The sequence below is a fragment of the Diuraphis noxia genome, unplaced genomic scaffold, assembly GCF_037042655.1.
Source record: "Diuraphis noxia isolate RWA-SAM2 unplaced genomic scaffold, SU_Dnox_SAM2 contig0002, whole genome shotgun sequence".
Taxonomy (NCBI): Eukaryota; Metazoa; Arthropoda; class Insecta; order Hemiptera; family Aphididae; genus Diuraphis; species Diuraphis noxia.
In genome coordinates, this window is record NW_028301712.1 from 69,696,101 (window position 1) to 69,714,632 (window position 18,532).

Sequence of the window (18,532 nt, forward strand, 5' to 3'; positions counted from 1 at the left end):
AAAACGCAATAATACAGTAAAAACTTTGACCCAGCTCTTATCTTCGTTGAAAAAGGTGCCTACGTTTATTTATTATAGTGGTTGTAAACTGCTTACAAGTCCTATATGGCCACGCACGCCAATTATTCGAGTGTATGGCACTCGTTGTTCACCCAGTAAACCTAAAATAACCCTAGACTTGTTGTGAGAAACCACGATGGATATATATATGTATGATATTTATAAGTGAGAATTTTGTTAGATGTCAAACACAATAGTATCTAAATGACATCTAAGACAGTGGCTGCAGAGGATTATATTATTATAATGTTATTATTGTTAAAGTGTCCTGGGCGTAATTTACTAAATAAGTCCTAATTTGAAATCAACAATCATAATAATATTAATGTTATTGGGATCTGAAGAAAACCACGGGCAGCATAGTATAATAATAAATATTATTGTGGCTTGGTGAGGCGCGGTCGTACGCTCAATCTGTGGAAACGCACTGAGCGTACGTACCGGCCGCAGTTGCTAGCTCCCGGATGGGTGACCACCAGGGATTTTTAGCAACATATCCTTGCCACGCATACACAAACACGTGTTACAACCCTACCCACTTAAAAACCTATAAACAAATATACAAAAATAACCCCTACCGTACCACCCCACACCCAATGGCCTAAGTTGCCGCGGGTTCTCTTTAAAAAAAAAAAAAATAAATAAATATTGCCTGTACGATGAATGATTATTTTTAAAATCGGTAAAAGTAGGATCAAGCTGTAATGAAAAATAAAATTAATCCGGTTAAATATTTGGACCATAATATTATCATAAATTCAAATACGCGATTTGAGTTTGTATACTTCGATAAATTTTGAATAATATTAAGTAGCACTACGCATAAAATATACTTTTTGTACTGTTAAAACTAAAATTCCTTGTTTAAAAATAGTGAATAATATAGCAAAAATTGACGTAAGTTATATTTCATAAACATGTTAATACTTGAGTGTAAAAGGCTTAAAATATGCCCATAATACGCATAGTAGTATTTTGTATTGTTGTCAACAATTTGTTGAGCATTTTTGGAATAAAGATTACATTTTTCAGGTTCACTTCCGATATTGTAAAAAACATTTTTCATAATAAGTTATAATTCTATTCAATGAAAAAACTTTTTTGTGAATATCTGGGACATTTTATTATTTGACCTAGTTGGACACAGTTCTATATTATTGTAATCAATATTCTAGTTCAACACATCAAACTAATGTCATGTATTACACACAAATACGAGAAAGGCTGGCAAATCCATTACAGTTACGTTTAATATAAAAAAAAAACTTTTGTAATTCTTAGAATTATTGACCTAAAGACGCAAATATATAATGTATGTACCTAATACCTATATTCTTTATATGGTAATATAAAGAAAGGTCAGATAGCAGAAAATGTGTTTTTTTAGGATTCTCAATCAAGTATATATAATAATTAATAATATATATTTACTGCAGTTTTCAAGAAAATACTATTTAAAGTTATGATAGTCTAATGAAATACTTATGAATTTATTACAACACTAAAACTTCTGGGGAAATAATGTTATCTTCGAATTCAAATATGTGACAAAATATACAAGAAATACTGCAAGAATAAGTTAAGAAATTATATGAAAGATAATAATAATATAACCATTATTAAAAGGAGGATAACTATTCTAAGTTATTCTAACGACAAGACGTTATGCATATCCATGTCTAGTAAATTCATAGCTATACACATTAATAGTTTTCAGTAATAAATAAATAAACAGTATATATTATTAAGTTTAAATTTCGAAACATGAATGCGTTAAAACACTTTAATTTATTAGAATAAAATATAAATATATTATTTTACAATTTAGATGGTATTAAATTTGAAAAAAAAAAGTTAATTTGATAATGAGGGGTGATTTTCGAAAAAAATCATTTTGACTGAGATATAAGTTAAGAAGAAGTTACCTATACACTAAATATACTTGTAAAATCACTTTATTTATTAAATTTATATAAATTTTGATAACATATGGAATTATGCCAAATTAGTGAAATAACCAAAATCTTGATTCAAGAGAAAATAATACAAAAATAAATTCAATTTAATCGAAATTAAATTTTGATTTAATACAAAAATTTTAATGAATATAACCTCAACACAATAATATTCAAAAATACGGTTTTTAAAAATTATTAAATCCAAGACGATTCTTAATAGCTTATATATAACTAGGGCTGGGATTTCGATACACATTACATTGCTTTCCAAAGTTTACTGTGAGATGCTCGTCTAGTTATAAATTTATTTTATGTACCTACTTATGAATGAGAATATGAAAGTTTATTTTGAATTTTTTAGGATATTTAGTTTTTAGGTCATTTTCTAAACCAAATATGAATTTGAAATTTTATTTCAAGATCTTTACATCAACATGGTTTTTACCTATATAAATATAACAGATTGAAAGTAGGTAGGTACTTGTAATTCGTATTATATTATCGGACAAGATTTGAGTAACCACTACCCGCATTGCCAATTAAATAATCTTAAACCGATAAAATCGACGTCCGATAATATCGATCGACGTTCAGCACGAGTTTTGTCGTTTCAAACACCGTTTTATTACTTTAGTTAATTTTTTGAAGGGCATTTTTTGGGGTTTTTTAGGGCATTGAAATCCCAGTCTTACTTATAACATACATTCATACATATATATTAGATTATCACTATGATTGTCGTTTCTAAACCCTATAAAAACTACTGATATTGTGGATTACTTACATGATATATAACTATATAAGTATATACCTAAGCATCCGATTAAAAATTAACAGTGATAGAATTTTGTAAGTTTGCATCCACTATAATATAATAGGTGTGTTCGGTGTCGGCGACGCAATTTATTATTTGTGTATATTTTATAAGTATGTTAGCAACACTGTCTCTGTATATATATTCATCATGTTTTTGTTTTATATTTTTTTTTTTGATAATATTATGTAAGATAAGAGAGAGAGTCGTTGTCGTTGTAAGCGAACCGACAATCGTCGTGCGAGTGCCGAATATGTAAAACAAAATTATCAACCATTAAAAGTTACGTTTTTTACAGTCCACGAGTGAGAATAATTATTTATAATCCTGAATTTCCGAACAAGGTGACAGGTGTGAATATTATTCATGACTATGTAATTAGGATGGCCAACCTTACCACAACCAAATCGGGACAAATGGTCCCTCCGTTCTATACATATTATCCAAATATTTACAATGGATATAGCGGCAGCACTAAATTTTTAGCTATCCGTCATCGTTCACCGAGATGAGCCATCGAGCCTTCACCTTTCAATCTTCTTTGAAGATCAGCACAAGATCTCCGATAGTAAAGTAAAACCGTAAACGTTATTTCCTTTAGCTAACCTGATACTTATAATCTTGAAAAATAAAATTATTAAAGAATGTAATGTATGTTGTGGCAGAAATAAAATTATAATATTTAGAAATTATTTTTTTTCTGTTTATAAAATTTAATTATCGAAAATTATTGAAGTAGATACCTACCTATATAAATAAAATTATATTTTATCGTTAATAAATTATTATCATCATATAGTTCATAGTTTCAAATAACATAATGGCTAAAATTGAAATTCAATATCTTCTAAAAATATACCATCAATTTATACACTTTGTTATTATTATTTTTGTTCTTACAGAAATTTTAGAAAAGATAGTGATACAACAATTGTATAGATGTAATATTATATCTTTGAGACTATAGGTAGAAACAATTCAGATAATGTATTATTTTGCTTTAGAAATTTTGACATAGGTAGAAAAAATTCATAAGTCTATGAATGAAGTGCATAATAAGCATCTATGGTTTATATTGTTCAGTATAACGTTAATTGAAAATGTAAAAGAACACATTCATTTTAAGATATATATATTTTTTATTTTTTAGCTTCTGACTATAACAGTCTAAAAAGGAATACGATTTTACAATGATGTATGTTTTATTTAATATTTGTCATTGCCTATAAAATGTTTAAAATCATCTGTTTAACATAATATTATTAGTTAATAAACTTTCGGAATCTTCCATTGCATTAATTAATCAAAACTCAAACCTTATCTTCACTCCAATCAAATCTATTTTCACATTCGATCTACTCAACAAGATATAAAAACATCCCTATTGTCTCAACTAGCTAGTATTTAAGTAATTAAGTAAGTACTTACTTTTCTAGCCTTACTTATTATCATTTGTGAATCGTATTCTATTATAATTTAACTACCTACCTTTTATTTAAAGAGCGAAGTAATTCAAATGCTTTTTGAAGAAACTAGTCTTAAAATTTAACCCTGATTTAAATATTGACTAGTTATTTATTATGTACACGGTAAAACTAAATCACTTTCAGAATCTTCTTGTCCTATTAAGTATTGTGGACTTTTTTCTTTACTGAATACAGTTTAACAACATTTTTATTTTTTAGAATAATTATACAATCTATACTTCTTAGCATATTGAGTATAAGTGATAAGAGACAGAAAACAAAAGACGCATAGTATTCGTGATTAAGAAGTCACCCACTAGAGACTCTTTGCGTGATGGGAGTTTAACAACATAAAATCTAATTGTTTGACTGTTAGTTAAATAACATTTTCAAAAAAGTTTATCTTTTAGCTTTTTACAATAATAAAGAGTGGTTTTACAATAGTTCACAACTAAAACTAAACAGTTAATTTGTATTACCACTGAACACACTCCGTGTGGTGTCAAATATGGATGGATTTAAAAATAACATCGTTAAATATACTTCTGAGCCCCCAAAAGTTATAATTTAAATAATTAGGTACATATTAAAAATATGAAATGGTAGGTGTGCATTGAGCTGCATGCGTGAAGATTTACCGTATAATAGACTGTATGAGTAATTTTTTTTTTACGAATAACACCAGAATCAAGCTGGTTTATTATTATTATATAATGTTTAAACTTTTATTGAATCTAACGATTATTCTATATACATCTAAATTTATACTTTACCGGCAGGTATAGATATTTTTGATTCTCGTCGAGTGTCAAAACGAAATACTGTAGGCTGCGTTTGATTCGTACTTTGCCCAACTACTGCGCCAGCAGATCCTCGTTTCTGCCTGAGTCCCGTGTCCCTGTTCCACAGTTTGTCATCGGTGATACGGCTCCTATCACCTACTTTCAGTGCAGCTGCAGCCTAAAAATATTGATATATTTATTATTCTATATGATGATAGACGATAGTCCGATAAGTTCCATGCATACATAGTATATATATTTTTTTTCTAGTGAAAACCTCGGGAGATCAGTGATCAGTGGTCACCCATCTGGGAACTAGCAACTGCGGCCGGTACGTACGCTCATTGTGTTTCCGTAGATTGAGCGTACGACCACACCTCACCAAGCCACATTCGCAGTATATTATGTATTAAACGATCGTCAATTATTTTAGATTTAAGTAAATTATCGTTGTTTGTATTGATACTGTGTAGATACCATGAAAAATTTGACTTTTAAAATGTATTAATTGTATATAATATTTAGGATATGGCCGAAATACAAACCTATATTGAAATAAAGTGCAATATAAACCAAAAGATAATATTTTATCGTCAAACTTAACATGATTAATATTTTTAGACTGTTGCTTTTATAAAAATAAAAGTCAATTAATAATACAGTGTTTGATGTTATTAAATAATAATACACACTTTAAAGAAACTTAAAAAAAAAAAAAATGAAGACCTTACATTTATAATGAAAGTTACTATTTTAAATAATTACCTATTATAAAACAGTATAAACAAGAATTATGCAAAAAATTCTGCCTTTTTCTTGAATTTTCAAGTTTTTTTTTAATTTATTTATATATTTTCGTCTCTGGATGTCAAGAAAAACAAATCATTTTTAAATACGTGTTCATCATACATTTGGTAAAAACAAATATTGCACAGAAAACAATAATTATTGTTAACATAAAATTACTTATGTACATAACATTATAAAAATTGTATAAAATCTGTTTTTATATTTAAAGTAATGTAGTCAATTATTGTTATTTTGTATTGTTGATAATATAAGATATTTGTTTTTACTTATTTTTGTTATAAATAATTTTATTCATTTGAGTAATCGATACTCAGATGTTTTTTGTACATTATTTTTCCTGAGCTAGGTATTGTGTCTATAACACAACGATTGGGTAATTAATGTGTATGCTGGCAGTTTTTTTACGTGCACGTTATGGGTATACTTGTGGCTATTGACCAAAAAAATAAAAGGTACCAGGCTTATTGTTTGGTATCCACCCTAATTAGTTATGTTATTTTCATGAATATTAAAGAACTTTTATAATACTATGGATGATGGATATACAATTATGGGAGATATATAAAATAGCAGAGGTATTTAAAAATAATATTACAGTGAATTACAGAAAGCAGAACCACGAAAGTGTCGGTAAAAAGTTGATGTAATCTTAACAACTTCAACTTCAACTCTAGTAAAAAGTATTTATTATTGATATTAAATTAATTAATTAATATATATTTTCTTTTATGATTGACAAAGAAAACCTAAAGGCTAAAGCCGCGTCCACACCTGAGCACGCACAGACCGAGCATGTGAGCTCACGTCGATTCGACCGACTCGGCTCGCATTCGCTGTGCATCAAAATCATGCAAATTTGTAGAACGCACAACATGAGCGCAAATGCTCGGTATGTGCGTACTCAGGTGTGGACGCGGCTTAATGTTGTGATTATACCTATTTTATTTTATTTATAGTTTTTACCACATACAACTTATAACAACTTCTTGATAATGTTATTATTATATGCAGATTTAAATTTTAGATACTGAGCAGAGTATTCCTATTATACGTTAGAACTTCTGCAAAGATAGAAAAATACTGGGACTAGCAATTTTGGAGGTGGTTTCTGGTAGACTTTTATAACTTGGTAGAACATGGTACTTACTACTTTCATAAGTTCAGAATAAAAAAAAAATGCACAATACTTTTCTTATTAACTATAGAAAACAAAACTAACCAAAATAAAATTATGAAATAAATTAATCTATTTTCGTGTTATAACTCAAAAATTATATATTTCATAGGTATATAAAATTTCAATAATATTCCAAAGTTTCCGTAAGATTTTATCCTAACAATTATAAAAAAGCGGTTAAGTGGATGTCACTCTGCTGTACATTAGAGGGTGGAGGGACTTCTGACTAGGGTAGGTTAGATTTGAATGCAATGATAGGTATCATTGTATACGAAAAACGATTCTGAACGGAGATGATTTGTCAGCCTAGGATATATTGTATTTAAATATTGTCATAATATATTCTATTTTGAAACAAAAATTTTATTTTTCAATTAGGACGCATTTTGCATAGGGCATGGTTAATCAGTTTTTCCAAAAACATTGCATGTAGTTATCATAATTCATAATACCTTTTAATATTATCATAGATATATACCTGGTTTGAGGATAAATCGTTATCGTTACGCGATTCCATAAAAATTTAAAACTCAAACCCTCAAAACATTTTTACTATAATGACGCTTCAAATTTTCTCTATAGATATTTGAAGCAAAACTTATGGAAAACTTAGTGTTGAATTTTATAACCTTAGATTTAAATACAAACAATTTTATGAATTTTGAACTACAAAATACTTTGCAAATATTCATGGTTTTGACTAATTTTTGTCAATATTTGAAGTTCAAATGCTAATAAAAATTTAATTTGAATTTCCGGTGGACATTTTTTGTGATAAAGATTGACAAATTTGTAGGGAATTTTGTATTAAATTTTCAAATCTAAGATTTAAAAAGAAAATTTTTTATGAATTTCTAGCTTAAAACAATTTGCGAATTTTTGTGATGTTTACGTATTTTGTCAAAATTCAAAATTTTAATACTTATAAAAAAAATTGTGACTATGAATTTGTTTTATTTTTTAACTGCTATTGTAACAATATTATGTTAAGAGTATTGTATTAAACTTTCAAGATTTTTTACCCAAAAAATAAATTTTTATCGATATTAATTTAAAAAAAACTAATAATGATCGAAAATTGCATATGCCTATGAATAATTAAACTTAAATCGAAGATTTTTTAAAATTGCATGGTGGATAAAATATACTTATATAAACATTCGGTGAAAATTTCATGTATCTATGGTCATTTGTTTTAAAGTTACATCAAAAACCAAAATCGATTTTGTCGAAAAATTATTGTGCGTAAAATTTCTCGTTTTTCCCTTAATTTTTAGTTTGTTTATCCCAATTATTTAGAAAAAATCGAGAATTTTTTACTTTTGACCCACCAACTTCATTCACTTTCTGATCGAACGAGGTACTGAAATCAAAAATCGAAGCACTTTTACTACCCCAAAACGTGATGACAGACATAAAAAAAATATATTCATGGTTTTAACGAATTTTTGTCAATATTTGACCTTAAAATGCTAATAAAAAAAAAAATTGTGCATATGTATTCTTATAATTTTTTAATCACTATAACGATAACTTATGAGAAACTTTGTATTACATTTTCAAGAATTTTGATAGAGCCAAACAAATTTTATCGACACTTCAAAAAAAAATTTTCAGGAAAATTGAAAATTTCAGTTGTCTATAAGTACCTCAAAAAAAGTCAAAATATTTTGAAAATTAAATCATGTAAAGAAAATACCTGGTAAAATTTTCAAGTATCTACGACTTATACTTTTTGAATAATAACAAATGTTTAAAATCGTTTGAGGATAAATCGTTATCGTTACGCTATTTCGTAAAAATTTAAAATTCGAACGCCCTTAAAATTTTTCCTATAATGATGCTTCGAGTTTTCTCTATAGCTACTTGAAGGAAAACTTAGTGTTGTATTTTTAATCCTTAGTTATAAACACAAAAAGTTTTATGATTTTTCAACTTCAAAATTACTTTCAAATTTTCACGTTTTCGACAGATTTCGTGAAAATTTGAATTATAAACGCTTATAAAAAAAAATTGTGACTAACGATTTTTAATTTTTTTTAGCTACAATAAGAACAACTCATAAGGAACCGTGTATTAAATTTTCAAGTTTTTTTGGTCGTCCAACATTTTTTTACCGACACTTCAAAAAAATGCTAAATATCTCCTAGCTGCAGTAGAGTTTTCTTCATAGAAATACGGACCTTACAATTTTCCACCAATAAATCCCCACCAAAAATTAGTACCCTATACATTTACGGGTAGGTAACGATTATCCACTGCCCAATGGGGAATAACATCTTACCACATACGATTGTTTTGTTTATTAATAACTCCATTATTCGTGAATTTAGATTCATCAGTCCATAATATCTGATTTAAAAATAATGGTTGTGTATCGATTTGAACGAGTAAACAAGCAATGAAATTTAACCTTCATTCTGGATCTGCAGGTCGTAAATGTTGAACTAAGTCAGTTTGTAAGGATATAGTTTGTAAGATGTAAACACTAACATAAACATTTGGTGAAAATTTCAAATATTTACAGTGATTAGTTTTTGAATTACAACCATATAAAAAAATCGATTTGGTCAAAAACTGGTTTTGCGTAAAAATTCCCGTTTTTCTGTCATTTTTTTTTTTTGTTTTTCTCGATTTTTTTGAAAACTGTTGGAAAATGTTTACTTTTGACCTCTATAATGCACCAAGGATATTCATTTTTACATCGGAAATCACCCCCAATATTTGAAATTGAAACATTATTTCGACTAATAATTATGCTGTACACAGACACAAAAAAAAAAACACACATCATTGTAAAATCAATACATTCATCACTTCGTTCAAAATCTAAAATGTTTAAAATAATTAATCTCTTATTAGTTATTATTATTGATTTTTTTTTTAGTATGTATATCATAATATTAAATAAATCAATTTGCTCTTTTTCCTTCAATGACAAATCTCTATAAATTCTTATTGTGAATTTATTAATTTCACAGCTTACAGATTCTGTTGTTTGAACATATATGTTTCTATCATTATTCAATGATTTGATAAAATTGTATATAATCGATATTTAACGGTATTAAAATAAATGCATGCCTATCTCATTTTTATAACAGTAATGAGTTCCAAAGTTGGAATTTTATTGGTAAAAAAAAAAAGTAGAATGATAAACAATACTAAAAAAAAAAAATGAATTTGTAATGAGACAAAAATATATTGAACACTCGAATTTTAAACATGAAAATATTAACAATATATGTAGAAAAGATAATTTCAAATAAGAAAAAATACTCTATAACCAATCGATAAAATAGAAATGAAAGCTGCTGTTACAGAAACAGTTATTTCTTATTTAATTCATGTTTTTATTATTATATATTTCGTTCAAATGGTTTTTATTATTAAATCAATAAAGCTAAAACACGTAAAACACATTGTCGTATTCATCATGCAAAGAAAAGGATATAAAAAAATCAATTTGGATATAAAACTGACCCGACTTTATAGCCTATTCATTATTCAACCATAATACAAGCATGGCGATATTATTTCCAACGATTTAGGTTTAAGCAACCTGTATCCCCACGATTATTTTAACGAGCGTCTTTTCGAACACATCTTTTTTTTCCTTGTGACCCATTGAGAATATATCCTTTTAAATTTAATGTAGTGAAATTTATACGAACTTACTCTAAGTTCGTTCTACAGATTACAACACATGCATCGTAATAAAAATACTTATTCGTTCGAAACTACATTTTTTTTTACCAATTTTATGTTGGTTAAATGTCGTTGATTTCGTAAATCAAGATGGTATCTTGTTGTAATGGTGTGATAAAATATCACGCATTAAAATAATATAAACAAATATTTTTTTTATGATTTTTTTAACTTTAGTTTTCAATGAAAAGAAATGCTTAGTAACTGCCTACTATGCTTATTATACAATTGTTTTAAATTACGAATATTGAACATGTGTATGTAAAATTTAAACATTCTTAAATTGACTAAAGCCTCGCATTTTAAATAATTAATATTATATAAACGAGGAAATGATTTATTTTTAAGAGAATTGTTTTTATATAATGTAAAATGTCCCTTTTTGGTTTCGAATTGCAGCTGCTGTAAATGTATTTATATAAATAGTAAAAGAAAAAACTCTGAAAGCTTGAGGTTGAATATCCGGTATGGAACATTTTTTTTTCTTTTAAATGTCCCTTCTATATTTTTATTAAAAATTAATTTAATAAAATAATTTTGCAAATGTAGTAGATTCACACACAAGACGATAAAACAAAAACAATAATTAAACGAAATAATGCAATTACCTTATCTCCGAATTGCATGTTATTAAATTTTTAATTGCGAGTTGGCTGGATGAGGTTTCTTTTGAGATTCGTTATCGAAGTTTAAAAATATAATTTAAAAATGAAAACAATTTCGGCCCTGATTAAAAAATACGGTTTAGTCTTTAAGCGATCTTCTCTTTATCAAAACTTGGACTTTACGGTTTTATAAACATAAATTACACTCATGTATAGTGTGTAAGAATAATATTATAATATGCAACGTGATATGAATTTTTAAAATAATTAAATATAAATTCTTAATATTTTATGGTTGCCAGAGCTGATATACAATTAATACAAATTATAATACATTATATCTAGCTATTTATATTCTAATAATTAATCCGATATCGATTGTTGTTTGACAGCATAGTACCTGTTACACATGTCACCCGAAAATGACCTAGAGCATTAGCAAAAACATAGAGTACGTACGTATAATAATTGTAAGAATGTGAAAGAAAAAATAATAATAATAAATTACCACCTAGGAATTAAATAACATAAAACGAAATGTGAGTAGTAAAAGATATGGTATACTTATTAATCCATTTACAAAAAAAAAAAAAGAAGTGCGTCCTTCCTAGTGTTTCTAAACTCTATAAAGCCATATATAATCGTAGGTCTTCACAAATGTATTTAGCTAATGTTCTAGCTTCAATGTTCAATTGAGATTTTACAAGCAAGTCTACAATTGTAGTGGGTGGGCAAGCCATACCATATACAATACCACTAACTATATAAGTAAAAAATGATTTGAATTTATCTAGCCCAAACAGTATTCACTAGTAATAACCACCTCGTAATAACCTGAAGTGAATGAAAAATGAAACTTAAAATGCCATCTATAAGTATTGAGGAATCTATTGATTGAACTTTAATTTATATTAGCCTAGTACTTTGTGAGGTAAGCTTTTATTAAAAAATAACTTCATATTTCTCTATAAATAGATTTTAGTCAGATTTTAGATTCTGAACGAAGTGATGAATGTATTGATTTTACAATGATGTGTGTTTTTTTTTTTTTGTTTTTTTTTTTTGAAGTGTCGGTAATAAAATGTTGGACGACCAAAAAAACTTGAAAATTTAATACAAGGTTCCTTATGAGTTTTTCTTATTGTAGCTAAAAAAAATTAAAAATCGTAAGTCACAATTTTTTTTAATAAGCTTTTATAGTTCAAAATTTTACGAAATCTGTCGAAAACGTGAAAATTTGCAAGTAATTTTGATGTTGAAAAATCATAAAAATTTTTGCGTTTATAACTAAGGATTAAAAATACAACACTAAGTTCTCCATAAGTTTTCCTTCAAGTAGCTATAGAGAAAACTCGAAGTATCATTATAGAAAAAATTTTAAGTGCGTTTGAAATTTAAATTTTTACGAAATAGCGTAACGATAACGATTTATCCTGAAACGATTTTAAATATTTGTTATTATTCAAAAAGTATAAGTCCTAGATACTTGAAAATTTTACCAGTTATTAGGATTGGTATTTTCTTTACATGATTAAATTTTCAAAATATTTTGACTTTTTTTGAGATATATATAGACGACTGAAATTTTCAATTTGTCTGAAATTTTTTTTTTGAAGTGTCGATAAAATTTTTTTGGCCCTATCAAAATACTTGAAAATTTAATACAAAGTTCCTCATAAGTTATTCTTAAAGTGATTAAAAAATTATAAGAATACATAGGCACAATTTTTTTTTATAAGCGTTTATAGTTCAAATTTTTACGAAATCTGTCGAAAATGTGAAAATTTGCAAGTAATTTTGAAGCTGAAAAATCATAAAATTTTTTGTGTTTATAACTAAAGATTAAGAATACATCACTAAGTTTTCCATAAGTTTTACTTCAAGCAGCTATAGAGGAAACTCGAAGCGTCATTATAGGAAAAATTTTAATTGCGTTTGAATTTTAAATTTTTACGAAATAGCGTAACGATAACGATTTATCCTGAAACGATTTTAAATATTTGTTATTATTCAAAAAGTATGAGTCCTAGATACTTGAAAATTTTACCAGTTATTAAGATTGGCATTTTCTTTACATGATTTAATTTTCAAAATATTTTGACTTTTTTTGAGATATTTATAGACAACTGAAATTTTCAATATTTCTGAAAATTTTTTTGGAAGGGTCGATAAAATTTTTTTGGCCCTATCAAAATACTTGAAAATTGAATACAAAGTTCCTCATAAGTTATTCTTATAGTAATCTAAAAATTATAAAAATACATAGGCACAATTTTTTTTATTAGCATTTGAAGTTCAAATATTGACTTAATACGTAAAAATTACGGCAATGTTCAAATTATCTTAGATAGAAATTCATAAAATTTTTTCTTTTTTGATCTAAGATTTGAAAATTTAATACAAGGCTCCTATCATATTTTTACAATAGCAGTTGAATAATAAAAGAAATGCGTAGTCACAAATTTTTTTTATAAGCATTTAAAATTCAAATTTTGACTAAATACATAAAAATTACGGCAATGTTCAAATTATCTTAGATAGAAATTCATAAAAGTTTTTCTTTTTAATTCTAAGATTTGAGAATTTAATACAAGGCTCATAATATATTTTTACAATTGCAGTTGAAAAATAAAAGAAATATATTGTCACAAATTTTTTTTATAAGATTTTACAGTTCAAGTTTTGACCAAATACATAAAAATTACGGCAATGTTCAAATTATGTTAGATAAAAATTCATAAAAGTTTTTCTTTTTAATTCTAAGATTTGAGAATTTAATACAAGGCTCATAATATAGTTTTGCAATAGCAGTTGAAAAATAAAAGAAATACATATCCACATTTTTTTTTTACATGCATTCAAATTTTAATTTTGACAACATACGTAAAAATCACGAAAATTCGTAAATTATTTTATTCTAGAAATTCATAAAAAATTTTCCTTTTATACCTAAGATTTGAAAATTTAATACAAGATTCCTTACAAATTTGTCAATCTTTATCACAAAAAAAATGTCCACCGGAAATTCAAATTAAATTTTTATTAGCATTTGAATTTCAAATATTTACAAAAATTCGTCAAAACCATGAATATTTGCAAATTATTTTGTAGATCAAAATTCATAATATTGTTTGTATTTATATCTAAGGTTATAAAATTTAACACCAAGTTTTCCATAAGTTTTGCTTTAAAAAGCTATAGAGAAAATTTGAAGTGTCATTATAGGAAAAATGTTTTGAGCGTTTGAGTTTTAAATTTTTATGAAATCACGTAATGATAACGATTTATCCTCAAACCAGGTACATGTATATCTATGATAATATAAAGTATTATTAATTATGATAACTGCACTAATTGATTAACCATGCTATATGCAAAATGCGTCTTAATTGAAAAATAAAATATTTGTTTCAAAATAGAATATATGACAATATTTAAATATAATATATCCTGGACTGACAAATCATCTCCGTTCAGAATCGTTTTTCGTATACAATGATACCTATCATTGCATTCAAATTTAATCCCATCCATTACAGTAACCTACAGTACAGCAAAGCGACATCCACGACTTACCCGCTTTTTTTTAAATGGACTTTTAAAAATGTCCTGATCTACCGTGTATTCACCAATTTCATTGAAGAGAACACTGAATTTCTCGGCTGGATTATGTTGGAATAAATCGATTTTTTTACAAACTATAGTGGTATATAAACAAACATTTTCAGATAAATTTCAAATTTTTAACTTTCTTGGTACGCGCATGCGCAATGCAACTTTTTTTTTTTAAAATAGCAACCCGTATTTTTGATACCAAATTCGTATAGGCTGAATTTTTTTTAAAGTCATTTTGACCTATTAACCATGGCTCTAAAACCATAATTGACTGATTGAGAACTATTCAAATTTTAATAAATAATACATTTTTATAATTCATTATAAAATGCATAAAACCATTTATAATTATTTATTATTGGTTACTATTTAGATATTTTTACGTATTTTTTTTTACCTGTTATAAATAAGATTAACATAGTTTGAATATTAAATTATTAAATTAAAATTGATTACAACTGTTATATTTTATAATATATGAAGTTATCGAGGTTTTAAATAATAAGATTATCTTAATTGACATAGTTATTCAGATACAATACTAAATAATCATAAGTTATAACGATAATAAATGCATTTATTGTACATGAATATGCACTTTTATTAGATGTATAATACTATTAAGCGATAGTTTATACCTATACCTATTAATTCGTAATTGTTTATAGGTAGAAAAACTAAAAAATTCATACTTGAAAGATTAGATAAAATGTATTATTTTTATGCTTATTGTCATACTAGTGCGATTCGTTGGGTTAAAATGAACAACCAAGAAAAAGTGCGAATACTATTAATTTATGGTAAATGTGATGGAAATTCTCGTATGTCAGCAAGAATGTATGCTGTATAATACCCAGGTTGGTACCATCCACCACATTCATTTTTTATTAAGATAGAACAATATTATTAATTAACCCTGGTACATTTTCTGTAAAAATAGTACTTAACCAACAAATTTAAGAAAACAATATTAATGATGATGTAGAACTTCAAGTTTTAGCTTACATTAGATCGAATCCACGATCTTCGATTAAACATGTTAGTAGAGAAGTTGGAATCTCGTTCGGCCTTGTTCATACAATTTTTAAAAAAACACAAAATGCATCCTTACAAACTTGACTTAGTTCAACATTTACGACCTGCAGATCCAGAAAGAAAGTTAAATTGCATTGCTTGTTTACTCGTTCAAATCGATACACAACCGTTATTTTTAAATCAGATATTATGGACTGATGAATCTAAATTCACGAACAATGGAGATATTAATAAACAAAACAATCGTATGTGGTCAGATGTTATTCTCCATTGGGCAGTGGATAATCGTTACCTACCCGTAAATGTATAGGGTACTAATTTTTGGTGGAGATTTATTGGTGGAAAATTGTAAGGTCCGTATTTCTATGAAGAAAACTCTACTGCAGCTAGGAGATATTTAGCATTTTTTTGAAGTGTCGGTAAAAAAATGTTGGACGACCAAAAAAACTTGAAAATTTAATACACGGTTCCTTATGAGTTGTTCTTATTGTAGCTAAAAAAAATTAAAAATCGTTAGTCACAATTTTTTTTTATAAGCGTTTATAATTCAAATTTTCACGAAATATGTCAAAAATGTGAAAATTTGAAAGTAATTTTGAAGTTGAAAAATCATAAAACTTTTTGTGTTTATAACTAAGGATTAAAAATACAACACTAAGTTTTCCTTCAAGTAGCTATAGAGAAAACTCGAAGCATCATTATAGGAAAAATTTTAAGGGCGTTCGAATTTTAAATTTTTACGAAATAGCGTAACGATAACGATTTATCCTCAAACGATTTTAAACATTTGTTATTATTCAAAAAGTATAAGTCATAGATACATACAATTTTCACCGATTATTTATATAAGTATTTTCGATCCACCAGGCAATTTTCAAAAAATTTTGACTTATGTTGAACTATTTATACTTTACAGGCATATGCAGTTTTCAATCATTATCAGTTTTTTTTTAAATTAATATCGATAAAAATGTATTTGTTGAGTAGAACAGCTTGAAAATTCAATACAAGACTCATAACATATTGTTACAATAGGAGTTGAAAAATGAAAGAAATACATAGTCACAATTTTTTTTATAAGCATTCAAAGTTCAAATTTTTACTAAATACGTGAATATTACGGCAATGTTCAAATTATCTTAGAAATTCATGAACATTTTTATTTTTAAATCTAAGATTTGAAAATTTAATTCTATATTCCTTATAAGTTTGTCTACCATTATCAAAAAAAAAAAAAAAAAAAAAATGTCCACCGGAAAGTCAAATATTTAAATAAGTAATAATAAGTAAGAATAATCTATAATATATCCTAGACAGATAAACCGTCTCCGCTCTGAATCGTTTTTTGTATTTCATATACAATGATATAATATCATTGGATTCAAATTTAACTCCATCCATTACGGTAACCCACTTGTAACCTACTGCATGTACAGCAGAGTGATATCCACATTCCCGCTTTTTTAAAGTTAAAAGGTGAACTTACTTTTTCCATGTCCTTCAGTGTGGCGGGTGACACGTCCGAGTGTCGTCGAAGCTCGGGTGACCTTGGTGGCGCCAGTCCCGATCCCAGAGATCCGTTACCAGATCCGGCATTCCCGGAATTCCGCCCAATTTTCACGTCCGAATGCCGCCGCTGTAGCGTGTCTGCTATGGGTACGTCCAACAAGCTGTCGGTAGAGTTTTGCGTCATCACCGGTTGCAATATCGACGTACTTTGTTGTTTACGTCGGCAAATACTGCAGCACCAAGTGTTCTACATAATATATAACAGAAAAACAATTAGTCAACCAATGGCCAAACAACAAAGTACATAGTGTCTTGGTGAGGCGCGGTCGTACGCTCAATCTTCGGAAACGCACTGAGCGTACATACCGGCCGCAGTTGCTAGCTCCGGGATGGGTGACCACCAGGGATTTTTAGCAACATATCCTTGCCACGCATACACAAACACGTGTTACAACCCTACCCACTTAAAAACCTACAAACATACAAAAATAACCCCTACCGTACCACCCCACACCCAATGGCCTATGTTGCCGCGGGTTCTTCTTACAAAAAAAAAAAAACAAAGTGCATATTACAATTATTTACGTCAGAAACACGATTTACACGCTACCTATCATAAGATTATTTCTAAAACGAATTTCACAATTAGGCAGTTTTGGGTAGTATATTCTAAATAATGTATATCGCCGAATACTTTTAAAATACTTTTCACAAAATGTATTCTAAACAATTGAAGGAAATATTTTTTGAAAGGATTTTATCAGTATAAAAAATGATCCTTTATTTATCCTAGGTTTTTTTTTCTGGAAATGTTAACAATATTATAAGTATATTAAATTATAAATGCTGGTGCTAATTTCAAATTTTCTCAGAGAAAAGTATCATTGGTCTAGTATTTAGTATTTTTTTAGTATTTTTGGAATACTTAATTTGAAATGCTTTTCTTTTTTTCGTGACATCGACGACGTTGCCAAAACTGCTTGCGCATTACGT

General features: G+C 27.3%; 1 protein-coding gene and 1 pseudogene across 2 annotated transcripts in view; one reads left to right on the forward strand and one right to left on the reverse strand.

Moving 5' to 3' along the window:
- Positions 1-18,532, reverse strand: part of Fife (regulating synaptic membrane exocytosis protein fife) — a 212,593-nt gene that overhangs the window by 49,794 nt on the left and 144,267 nt on the right. For both annotated transcript variants that reach the window (XM_089219690.1, XM_089219689.1), the window contains exons 6-7: positions 17,517-17,786; positions 5,072-5,258 (exon numbers count right to left, since the gene is read on the reverse strand). In XM_089219690.1, coding sequence (XP_089075816.1) covers positions 5,072-5,258; positions 17,517-17,786 — 457 coding nt within the window. The remainder of the gene's footprint in view (positions 1-5,071; positions 5,259-17,516; positions 17,787-18,532) is intronic.
- Positions 15,705-16,340, forward strand: LOC149058856 (uncharacterized; annotated as a pseudogene).